At 48.3% G+C, this 12,246-nt stretch overlaps 1 protein-coding gene across 3 annotated transcripts in view; it reads left to right on the top strand.

The window, feature by feature from the left end:
• The first annotated feature begins 1,385 nt into the window (after nt 1-1,385).
• Nucleotides 1,386-12,246, top strand: part of CA6 (carbonic anhydrase 6) — a 30,998-nt gene continuing 20,137 nt past the window's right edge. The window contains exons 1-2 of one of the 3 annotated variants that reach the window (XM_083454037.1): nt 1,386-1,501; nt 9,847-9,989. In XM_083454037.1, coding sequence (XP_083310163.1) covers nt 9,911-9,989 — 79 coding nt within the window. In that variant the 5' untranslated portion in view covers nt 1,386-1,501; nt 9,847-9,910. Of the gene's footprint in view, nt 1,502-8,204; nt 8,356-9,570; nt 9,708-9,846; nt 9,990-12,246 lie in introns of those variants that run through there. The other 2 variants (XM_083454036.1, XM_083454038.1) reach the window with 2 other exon arrangements.

Raw genomic sequence — 12,246 nt, 5'->3', positions numbered from 1 at the left:
GTAACTTTGTCCTGGGCACACAATCTGTTGAATGTAATAATTCCGAGCGAGTGAGTCCGGGGGATTGTTTGGTTCATTGCAGGAGCCATGAAACTTCTATCACTATAAATGTGTTTGTGTTTAAGATGTTACAAGATGGGGCTTGAGGGGAGGGGTTTGTATGGTTGACAGCTGCAGTGAACTACCTGCTGCACCTCTGGATTAATTAAAAGGGATCCCTGACCATTAGGTCCAGTCGTGACCGACTCTGGGGTTGCAGCGCTCATCTCGCTTTATTGGCCGAGGGAGCTGGCGGTCATGTGGCCAGCATGACTAAGCCGCTTCTGGCGAACCAGAGCAGCGCACAGAAACACTGTTTACCTTCCCACCGAAGTGGTACCTATTTATCTACTTGCACTTTGATGTGCTTTTGAACTGCTAGGTTGGCAAGAGCAGGGACCGAGCAACGGGAGCTCACCCCGTCGCAGGGATTTGAACCGCCAACCTTCTGATCGGCAAGTCCTAGGCTTGTGGTTTAACCCACAGCGCCACCCACGTCCCTCTGGATTAATTACCGTATTTTTCACACTATAAGACGCACCAGACCATAAGACGCACCTAGTTTTTGGAGGAGGAAAACAAGAAAAAAAATACTCTGAATCTCAGAAGCCAGAACAACAAGAGGGATCGCTGCGCAGTGAAAGCAGCGATCCCACTTGCTGTTCTGGCTTCTGGGATAGCTGTGCAGCCTGCATTTGCTCCATAAGCTGCACACACATTTCCCCTTACTTTTTAGGAGGGAAAAAGTGAGTCTTATAGAGCAAAAAATACGGTACTTCCTGTTTGTAAGTCTTCCCTTGAAAAACTGGGACTTTCTGTAGTTATTTGGTGGGTATATAAATGCACTCTGCACATGCTCAGGAACACTTCCGGAGGCTGAATGTGAGGAGTAGGGGAAATAAACTTGTGGAACTCAGGAATATGCCTGATTTGGAAGTAGCAATGGACAAACCCGGCAGGAATAGGTGCCTCCCAATTACTTTAATCACACTTAGCAAACTACAACTCCCAGAATTCTTTGGGGGAAGCCATAACTGTTCACCGCAGTATCATAGTGCTGTATGGCACAAATGCGGCTTAAGGAGGAGGAAACCGGCAAGCCTCCGTGATCTGGTTGTAGGTAAGAGGACAGGCAAGTGGGGCCTGACATTGGGCAGTGGTGGGGCAGTGCCCCACTTGCCCTGACGCACCACCCTCCACTGTTACTGCAACGTAATCTGGTAGTGTTGAATGAGCAAAGCTCATGGACTGGAATATAATGGTAAATAAGGAACAAAGAAAGGAGACGGGGAGGTTTAATAGTAGAACCCAACTGCCTCTTGTGATGTCACAAGCAGATCTACATATGGCGGAGAGAATTTTCACAGCGATCATGGATGGAATGGGGGCAAAGGTACCCAGATCTCTAAGGCCAGGACCATTTGCAGATCTCATAGCAATTACATCACTGCGCATTGGTCAGGTGAGTTAAACTGCATGTATGTGAAAGACTATGAACATAGCGACCGCTTTCCAATCCGTGTGGAACTGTGCATCATAATTAATTATTTCGCTGAATTTTCCATTCATGCGTAAGGACACAATTTTACAGATCTTTCCAATAAAGGAAGCATCTAGATGAGGGTTTCCCAAAGTTTTGACCCCTTTGTGGCGCGGGAGGGTGGTGTCAATGGGGCTGTGCAGGAGGTGAATACAGACCTAGAGATTCTTTTAGAGGGGAAGCCATGTGTTTTAAGTCCTTTAAATGTATTGAGTCGATGTGACTTAAAATCAGGCCTCATTGTCCTTTCTTCACAGGCAGAGGTCACCCTTTCCCCACACTTCTTCATAACTCTCCTTGCTTTCTCCTTGTGAGGACCCTGAGGGCCCATTCTATGACAGGAGCGTCCTATTTGAGTGTTCAGATGTGTGCCCCATTCATTTATAAAGTGGGAGGTTGAGTGGTCCAGGTCTATTTTACGCACCGAAAAGAAATGGGTGTGACATGAGGAGAGCTAAACTCTCCCTTTCTCCATATTCCAAGCACTTTTCTTCACAGTCTGCTTCATTTCCATCCAGGGTGGGTGTGGTGGGTATACCAGCAGTGATGATGAAATGTGATGAAGTAATGTAATTGTTTCACCTAAGCTCACCTCGGAAGTTTGTGGCGGGGAGGATTTGAACTCGCAACTTCCTGGTTCATCTTAGCCATAGTGTCGCACCAACTCTAACTGTAGACTGCCTTGTTTGATAATTATATTTCAAAATCAAGTCCGATCCACAGAGTGGGGAGAATATATTTCATTCAAGAGCCATGAAGCGTCTCTTCAGTATTGTCATTCAGGGCCTGGTTTTTTACAATTTTGAAGCTCTCCAATGCAGAAAGAATCCTGACACCCTTTCCTCACACTTCCTGACACCTCTCCTTGCTTTTTTCCTTCTGAGGAACTGGGCCCAAGAGCTACATACGAAAGGAATGCTCGTATCTGACTGTTCAGATGTGTCCCATTTATTTATGAAGTGGGGGGTTGGGCAGGCGGGGACGGGGGTCTATCCATTACTCCCAAAAGGTGTTAAAAAACCCCCAAAACCCTTCTTTAAGGGAAAGAATGGGCTTTAAAAGCATAGTGTCAAAGGGACCGATTCACACTGAGCTGTTCCCGAGGTACATCTTGATTGCACAACAATTCAATTTTTCAATGTGTTATTTTGCTGTCGTTAATTACTCTTTGGGCTTTTATAAGCTAAAGGAAGGAAGGCTATCGCAGAGGAAACCAATGCATAATAGAGTAGCTGCAATGTTTTGCTTGCAAACCGCACAGGTTATTGGGATCACCTGATGTCACTGATGTCAGGTGACTGAGGGGTGGGCAGCGCCGCTCGCCTGTAAAACTTGGCTTGTGGAAGTGGAGAGATAAGGCCCCAGCAGCCGCAGCAATAGGATGAGTGGACAGGGCAGTGATACTTGAGGTGAGGACTGGGGCCTGGCCACTTTGTCCCTATGCTCCTCTATGTTTTTAAATGGTGCCCCATTTAAAAAGAGGTGGTCCCCTCACTCTGCCTCATTTAAAATATATATATATATATTAAAATATTTCTAGGTTGCTTTTCTGGGCAAAAGCCCATCCCAAGTGACAGACTAGCTTAAAGCAAGTAAGCTGAAGGGTTGGTCCTGTATTGTCTACACAGTGGTGGCCAAACTTGGCCCTCTGGCTGTTTTGGGACTACAACTCTCATCATCCCTAGCTAACAGGACCAGTGGTCAGGGATGATGGGAATTGTAGTCCCAAAACAGCTGGAGGGCCAAGTTTGGCCGCCACTGGTCTACACAGACTGGCAGCAGCTCTCTGGGGTTTTAGACAGGGACATTCCCAGTCCTACCTGGAGATGCCAGGGATTGAACCTGGAACCTTCTACAGATGCTTTATCGCTGAGCTACGGACTTTCCTATACCCTACTCTTCCCCCCCCCCGCCCAGGCCACCACAAGTTAGCCTATCTGCAAATAAACAACTGCTAAGCCTCTACAAATTATTATTTATAATTCCTTGTTTGATTGCTGTTGGTGGCACAGAAGAACATCTGCTCTCCCACCTTCTCCTTCTCCTCGCATTGGTGTTGTAAAATTGTACTCTCTTCGTCATTCCCCTCAGCCAGACAAAAAAACCAAACAAACCCCAAAGTGTCTGGCTAGCATTTTGGAAGATGGAAAAATGCCCCATAAGGCCTATGTTATTGTGGGCATGCATGAAGAACTCTCTACCCAACGAAAGCAGCATTGTGTTTGACCACTGGATGTCACAACTCCTCAATGCACAATGCAGCTGAAAAGCCAGAGGAATCAAGCCGAGTGTGGGAGCGGTTCTACGCAAGCATTTCCAGAAAGAGAAGGGGGGGGGAATGTTGTTTTTTCTCCCTGCCATAGAATCGTGGAATTGGAAGGAACCCTGAGGGTCATCTAGTCCAACCCCCTGCAATGCAGGAATCTCAACTTCAGCGTCCATGACAGGTGGCCATCCAACCTCTGCTTACAAAAAAAGGAAGGAGAGTTCACCACCTATTGTGGGAGACAATTTCACTGACAAACTGCTGTTACTGTCAAAATGTTCTTCCTGATGTTTAGGCGGAATCCAGTGGCGTAGCGTGGGGGGTGTAGGGGGGGGCCGGCTGCACCGGGCGCAACATCTGGGGGCGCGCGCTCGCACTCGCAGCTCTCTGCCCCTACCTGGCTCACTCACTCTCTCTCACTGCAGTGCTGGCTGTGCAAATCCGATCCGAGCTGCCGGGTCGCCGCCCACTGTGGAGGGGAGGGTGCCAGGCGTGCGGTGCGGTGCGGTGCGGAGAGAGAGCGAGGGACTATCTGGGGGAGGGACAGTGCAGCGGGGGGGGGGGGGGCGCAAATTACTTGCCTTGCCCCGGGTGCTGACAACCCACGCTACGCCACTGGCGGAATCTCCTTTCTGGTAACTTGAATTCAGAGCAGGAGAAAAACAAGTGTGCTCCATCCTCTGTGTAACATTGGCATCCACCTGTCTTTCATCATCATCACTTTTAATTTGTATACCGTCTTTCCATCTTACAATACTCAAGGCGGTTTACAAGCTGAAGAAACAAAGAATGTACACCTTATAACGAACTAATGCAATACAAAAAATGTGATAATAAAACATAGCTTTAAAATAAGCAACCTACATCAAATAAAGTAACATTCAACATTCATTAGAATAATATAGAATAATAATATCGGCATATAAAAGTTAAACAGAAATCCACTCTTAACAATTACAATTACAAATGATTTCTAAACTATAATCAGTAAACAACAGCATGCCACTGTGCATAAAATAATACAATACAAATTGATAAGCAGAGACTGGAGGGTGGGGCAAGGCAGGTGGAAGGAGGCCTTGCCTGATGAAGCCTCTCCCGTCCCCCCTCTTTGGAGACAATGGAGGAGTGCACCTTTGGGGAGGAGGTCAAGCTGTTGGAAGGTTGCAGCGCCTGCTGTGGCTGTAGAGACCGATGTGGAAGAGACATGTTTTGTTGCAGCTGGGGCAGAGGAAGGCGCCCGGTTGTGCTGCTGCAGATGCACCATGGCATTCCTTCTCTCTGCACTCTTCCCAGTGGTCATTTCTCCTCTGGTCACTGCTATGGATACACAAATTGCCTGCCTGTCTCCAGGCACTGCGGTCAGCTGCAAGCGATTCCCATGTGGCAGGGTTGATGTTACCAGCATTCCTGTTCCTTCTGCAGACATATTTGTAGCACAGAGTTGGTCTGCCCACTGGCCTGGTGCCAGAAGCCAGCTCTCTATAGAGTATGTCCTTGGGAATCCTGGCACCTTCCATTCTGTGGACATGACCAAGACAGCACAGATGTTGCTGAGACAGGAGTGAGAACGTGCTGGGAATGTGGGCTTGGGAGAGCACCTCTTTGTTTGGAATTGTGTCCTGCCCTGTGGTACCACAAATCTTCCTGACCAACAGCACATGTGGAAGATGTTGGGGCATTGCTCCTAATGGCTGTAAGTTGCCTACGACTTACTTCCACAAAGCAATGTGCTAAACACAGGCCTGGTAGACCTTCGCCTTGGTATTGAACATTGGCATCACATTCTCCCACACCCTTTTGGAGAGGCAAGCCGTTGCCATAGCTACCTTGCCAATACGCTTGTCCAGCTCACCATTGATGGAGAGGTTGCTGGTTATGGTGGAACCCGGTAGACAAAATTGTCTACCACCCCAAGTGTGTGGTCACACTTTTTTTTTAAAAAAAGAAAGTAAATATTTTATTATTGGTCACAGAATGCACTGTTGAGTCTAGAAGGTAAGAGCCAATCTGCATTCAGTTGAAGCAAACTCACTACGAGTCGCAGTATGGCAGCTTGTATTCTTCTGGTCCATCAAGCTTCAGTGATACTTCCTCCAGGGATCATGCTTTGTACGGTCGAAGCTCCAGATGTAGCTGAAAGCCACATAAGCAGTTAGCATCACGGCCATGCCACCGATACCTGCTTTCTTCATATAACTGCCCCACTTCTACATCCAGCAGCCTCACATCTTTTACTGGAACGGGTCAGTTCGCCATCTTGAAGCTGCTGCAGTGTCTCCCTGCTCCTCCGCTCGCAAAGGCTGCCGGGAGAAGGTTGCGCGCGCGGGGGCTCCGTGGTCACGCTTTTTAAAATAAGTTAAGTTGGCAAGCCCAGTCGCAGCTGACCAAGGTGCAACAACAAACTAGACCTTAAGGGGAGGGACTCCATAGCACAATGATCTGCATGTGGAAGATCCCAGTTTGAAACACTTGCATCTAAATTTAAAAGGATTTGGTAGCTGGGGATGAGGAAGATATGTAACAGATACTCTGGCAATCCACCACCAGCCAAAATAGATGCAACTTGGCAAGATGGAGAAAGCCTTTGTTGTAAATGCCTGTGCAAGCCTGAGAGGTAAACAGAACTCTTGGCGCAGTGATAAGGTACCCAGCTGCCAAAGGATTCTGTGGGACCTGAAAGGCTGTACAGAGTCTTACACTTCATATTGGTCCAGTCCAGGGCCTGAGTTTGGATAGGACAGCTGGGCTAAGGCTAGCTTCTGAGTCAAGACTGAGACGAGATTTGAATTCAGGGTTTGAGGGCTCATCAACTTACAGTGTTAACTGATGCATTTTGAATAGGGCAGATGGAACTCAGGGAGGAGAGAAACAGATAATGCTTTACTAGTTAAACCAAATGCAAACAAGGAGAAATAAAAAGAGAGGTTTTGCCTTTCTGTGTGACCACTCCCATTCCCACCATGGCAGCATTACACAAAACCTGAAGCTTGCTTGGGAACTCACTGCCTGCAAATGCTTAATTTTTTTTAAAAAAAAGCTTCCCGCCATCTCATTCATTATTATTCCGCATGATGCATGCAAGATCAGATGGTGTTATTCCTTCCCGGCTTCCCCCACCTCCCCTTTCCTGGAGGAGTCATTGCTTTTGACATCTGCATTGGTCTGTGCAACGCAGAGCTAATCAAACATGGCCCACAGTGCCTTGCGTAATCCTTGTATATCCAGGGCTGGGTAAATAGTCATTGAGGGAGCGGGTGGCGCTGTGGTCTAAACCACTGAGCCTCTTGGGCTTGCTGATCAGAAGGTCAGCGGTTCAAACATAGCTGTCAGCTTTTCCCTTTTCTTGCGAGGAATCCTATTCGGAATAAGGGAATTTCCCTTTAAAAAGGGGAAACATTGACAGCTATAGGTTCAAATCTGTGCGACAGGGTGAGCTCCCATTGCTGTGTCCCAGCTTCTGCCAACCTAGCAGTTCTCATGCACACCAGTGCAAGTAGATAAATAGGTACCGCTGCGGCAGGAAGGTAAACGGCATTTCCATGCACTGCTCTGGTTCGCCAGAAGCGGCTTAGTCATGCTGGCCACATGACCCGGAAGCTGTCTGTGGACAAACGCCGGCTCTCTCGGCCAATAAAGCAAGATGAGCACGCAACCCCAGAGTCGGTCACGACTGGACCTAATGGTCAGGGGTCCCTTTACCTTTTCTTATTTCTCAGCACACGCAAAGTGTTTTCCTGTTGCGATGGGGTCCACAGCTTCTGTTTTAAACCAATAAAGGGACAGCTAGTGCAATCATTAGCACTGGGCTAAATTCAGGGAGAACTGGGTTTTGATCCCCACTCAGTTACAATGCTTACGGAGTGAACTTTGGCCAGGTGTCACCTCTCTCACGCTATCCCGCCTCGCAAGGTTGTTTTGAAGGTAAATGATGGGAACGAGGGTGCCTTGGCTAGTGCAGTCAACCTGGTGTCCTCCAGATGTAGAGTACAGCTTATGAAGGACAGGAGAAAAACAAGACCCAGCACCCAAACTAGACCCCTCTCCCCAAAAACTGAGAGGAAAATCTGACCCATTATGATCTGGAGCCAACCTGACCTGATCTGAACCTTGAACCAAACTTGCGCAGTCTCCTCCACCCTCCTTGCCACCAGATCTCCCCATCCTGCTTTGATAGATCCAGATACCTCAACTCACTCCAGCCAAATCCTGGGTCGACCTGAATCATCCGGATTCATTTTGGGGTCAGGGATTCGGATGGAGCCTGGGCACAGGCCTGGGCACTGCCTCCTCAGTAGCATATTATTCTGGGATGGTGTTCTTGCACTTCCAGGTCTGGGAGCCCAAGCTGGTACTACAAACTTGCTACATTCTGGTGCCGAGTCTGACGTTTTCTCCTTGGGGATCCATCTGTGTGCCTGAAGTCTTGCTTATGAAATTTGCATCGCACCTGAGGCCCTGAACGGCCACCCACCCGGATGCTGACCAAACACAAACCTGCTTTCCTTCAGTACGGTGGCTACACCACATGCCTTTATACCAGGGGTCAGCAAGGTTTACCGGCCATGGACCGGATCACTCCCACAGAGATTGTCCGTGGGCCAGACTGGTGCAGCACGACGCCGGAAATCGTGTCTGCACATGTCTGCAGCGTTGGCAATTACTTCTGCGCATGCCCAGACACTGAAAATCGCACCTGCACAGAAGCGATTTTTGGCATCTGGACATGCGCAGATGTGATTTCTGGTATCTGCACATGTGCAGACGTGATTTCTAGTGCCGCTCAGCGAGTCCTCACACCGTGCTACACCGGTTTAGTGCAGCGCACGGAGGACTCACCAAGTGGGCGGCTCGGTTCGGGGGTGGTTTGTGGGCCGGTAAAATGGTCTTCGTGGGCCGCATCCTGCCCATGGACCACACGTTGCCGACCCCTGCTTTATACTATAGACCCAGTGCATTAGTAGGGAGACTATTCCAGCTCGAGGGCCACATTCCCTTCTGTGAAAACTCCCAGGGTCCACATGCTAGGGGTGGGAGGGGCTGGATGCAAAGGTGGCCAGAGCAACAAATGTAAATGTAAACATTATTTTTGTACAGTAGACTATTTTCTACACCCACACCCACCCACCCACCCACACCCTCTGTCCTCCATTCAGGCTAATGAGGCATGGTCAGAGTTCAAGGGCACTTTGCAGCCAGGCAAAAACACTCAATCTTGGAGTGAATTGGACAATGTTGCATTTTTTTCGGGGTGGGGAAATACCTATGACTCCCTGTTTGAATGTTGATTCCTTAGTTTGGGGGTGGCGGTGTAAAACGTAGGGTTCACAGTACAAAAGGGTGCAAAAATGTTTCAAAACTTTGGCACCTGTTTGGAGTCATCGGGCAATGCTGGAGTTGGGGGTATGTGATACCTATGGCCCCAAATTACTCAGTTTTTTGGGGGTGCAAAACGTGGGGTTTTTGGTGCAAAATGGCTGCAAAGCTTTGGCACCAGTTTGGAGGGGATCCCACCCAGATTTCGGGGAATGAAGCCCAGAGCCGGGCCGGTGGAGGGTCTGGCTCTGGGAAGTGGGTGTGTTTTGTGTATCCTGAGGTTCAGGCAGAGAGACTTGGAGGGCTGCCTTTGGCCCCCGGGCTGGAGGTTCCCTACCCCCCTCCCTGCCCTAATGCATGCTGGGAAGCATTAAACATTAATGCTTCCAGGACGCTGCTGTACAGAAGGCCAATAACGGCGGCTCCCGAGAGGGGAGACCGCGAGCTTTGCAAAAGTACAGAACGTTACATTGCCGTGGTGCCATTGACCTTGTGCTCTTTGCTGTTTTGCCATCCCATTAGAGTGCCTGGCAGCTCTTCTCCCAGGTGGGTCAATAAGATATCATTAGGAGATGTAAGCTTGGGGCAGGTTGATATCTGTTATTGTTCTGGCAGGGAGCAGGGAAAGGTGGGGTGGGAGGGGGAAAGGCTGGCTTGAAAGTAAATTGTTATTTACTCTTTCCAGAATAAATAAGAGAAGAAGACGGGCTGGTTCCTCGCTGGCACCTGCTTTCAGACTTGGGAGAGCCATGAGGACTAGTGACTGGGTGTTCCCCTTCTTCCTTTTGCAGCTCAGCTCTTCTCACGTCCTGCACTGGACCTACAAAGGTAATAAGGAGACAGGATTGGGACGGGGTGCGAGGAGTAGGCGGTCGGCGTTGCGTTTAACATTCTCCCTTCTGTTGCTGGAAACCTGCAGGGTTGACACCCCGGTTGAAACGAAAGGCTTAGATTGAAACTGAGCTATAAGCTAGGCATATTTGCTCAGACATAAATCCAATTGGCTTCCAGCAAGATTTCCTTCTGAGCAAATAGGATCAGGATTGCAGCATCAGTGCCGTAGCGCTATGCATGTAGGCTTCAAAATAATGCCAAGTCTGTGCATGTGACGGAATGATGGGGTTGAAAGGCAGTGTGGCGTAGTGGCTAGTGCGTCAGACGAGTGATTGGGGAGATGCAAGCATATATTTAAAGCACATTCCCTCTCCCCCAAGAATCCCGGGAACTGTAGTTTATCCCTCACAGAGCTGCTGCTGTTAGCTCTCACAACAGACTACATATCCCAGAGTTCTTTGGTGTGCACATGGTTACAGATTCAAATCCCCCTTTTGAGCTCTGAAGTGGTGACTTGGAGAAGTTTACAACATCTCTGCTAGCTTGACTCACAGAGTTGTTGCGAGGATTTATTTATTTTTAAGTTCCCTGGGAGAAACATAGGGTATCAAAGGACTAAATATAAATTGAGGGGGTGGTGTGGGTTGTACCATTACAGTGGGAGATATACAAGTTATTGCTGTTTTTAATGTTGTTCTGTGTAAAGGGAATTTCATGCCTGCAGAAAAATATTTTTTGTTTGTGGGGAAGGGTAATAAAACGAAGCAAGAACTTAACACCTCTTATGCTATGTTAGGGTTGCCATATTTCAAAAAGTGAGAATCTGGACACAAGAGTTGTTGAGCTTTTTTGAACTATTTTTAAAGGAAATTTGCCCAAAAAACAACACTTCCAACCAGTGTTCAAAACTCCCATCGTTCTAGGCACATTTTGCAACAGGGAATTTCATTGGCGTGAGCATTTTCTGAGCTTTGGCCGCAGTGCTACGCCTATGATTTCAGATTAAAACCGCAGAGTGCAAGGAAAGGAGGACCTTTTTCTGCCTCCCCACTTCCAGCTACTCTCTGAAGACTGGAGAACAGACTCTCTTAAGAATATTAGGGGGATGGGCAGGGGAAGGACTAGACCCTGTGAAAAATGAACATAATATTTTAGCTGCAGTTCATTCATTTTCAGCTTTGTATTGTTATTTTAAAAAGTGTGCCTAGACATTCTGTTGTTGCGCCCATAACCTAGGTTTAAGGTGCCATTTAGCTCCTAGCTTTCATATCTCAGTTTCTAACACTGCTTCCGACATGGGTTGCCATACCCCTGGGTTTTCCCGGGCATGTTTACAGATTTTCAGAAATTCTGCCTAGACTCTATTTCCGATGGACGAATCCTGGATATGTCCTGGAAATTCCGGATGTATGGCAGCCCTAGCTATGTACATAATCTATATACAGTGGTACCTCGGGTTAAGTACTTAATTCGTTCCGGAGGTCTGTACTTAATCTGAAACTGTTCTTAACCTGAAGCACCACTTTAGCTAATGGGGCCTCCTGCTGCTGCCGCGCCACCGGAGCACGATTTCTGTTCTCATCCTGAAGCACAATTCTTAACCTGAAGCACTATTTCTGGGTTAGCGGAGTCTGTAACCTGAAGCGTATGTAACCTGAAGCGTATGTAGCCCGAGGTACCACTGTACTGTATATATATATAAAAGCAATTACAGTGGTACCTCGGGATGCGAACAGGATCCGTTCCGGAGCCCCGTTTGCATCCTGAACAGAACGCAAGCTGCAGCGGCACGTCTGCGTGTGCAGCGTTTCACTGCTTCCGCGCATGCGCGTGACATCATTTTGAGTGTCTGCGCATGCATGAGCGGCGAAACCCGGAAGTCACGCGCTCCGTTACTTCCAGGTTGCCGCGGAGCGCAACTCAAACGCGCTCAACCCGAAGCACATTCAACTCGAGGTATGACTGTATCAGCAATGCAGATATATTGTCAGAAAACAGTAGGGAGAATCTATCCCTGGATTACAGGCTGCTCCCCACAAAACAGGAACAGAGGAAGTGGAGTCAGACCAGACCACTGGTCTACCAAGCTCAGTAGCACCTACACAGACTGGCAGTAATGCTGCAAGACTGTGCACAAGGATCATAGAATAATAGAATAATAGAGTTGGAAGAGACCACAAGGGCTATCGAGTGCAACCCCCTGCCAAGCAGGAACCACCATCAGAGCACTCCTGACATATGGTTGTCAAGC

Source organism: Podarcis tiliguerta, assembly GCF_965153285.1.
Source record: "Podarcis tiliguerta genome assembly, chromosome: 8".
NCBI lineage: Eukaryota > Metazoa > Chordata > Lepidosauria > Squamata > Lacertidae > Podarcis > Podarcis tiliguerta.
The sequence above is the reverse complement of the archived record's forward strand: the minus strand, read 5'-3'. Positions and strand labels throughout refer to the sequence as shown.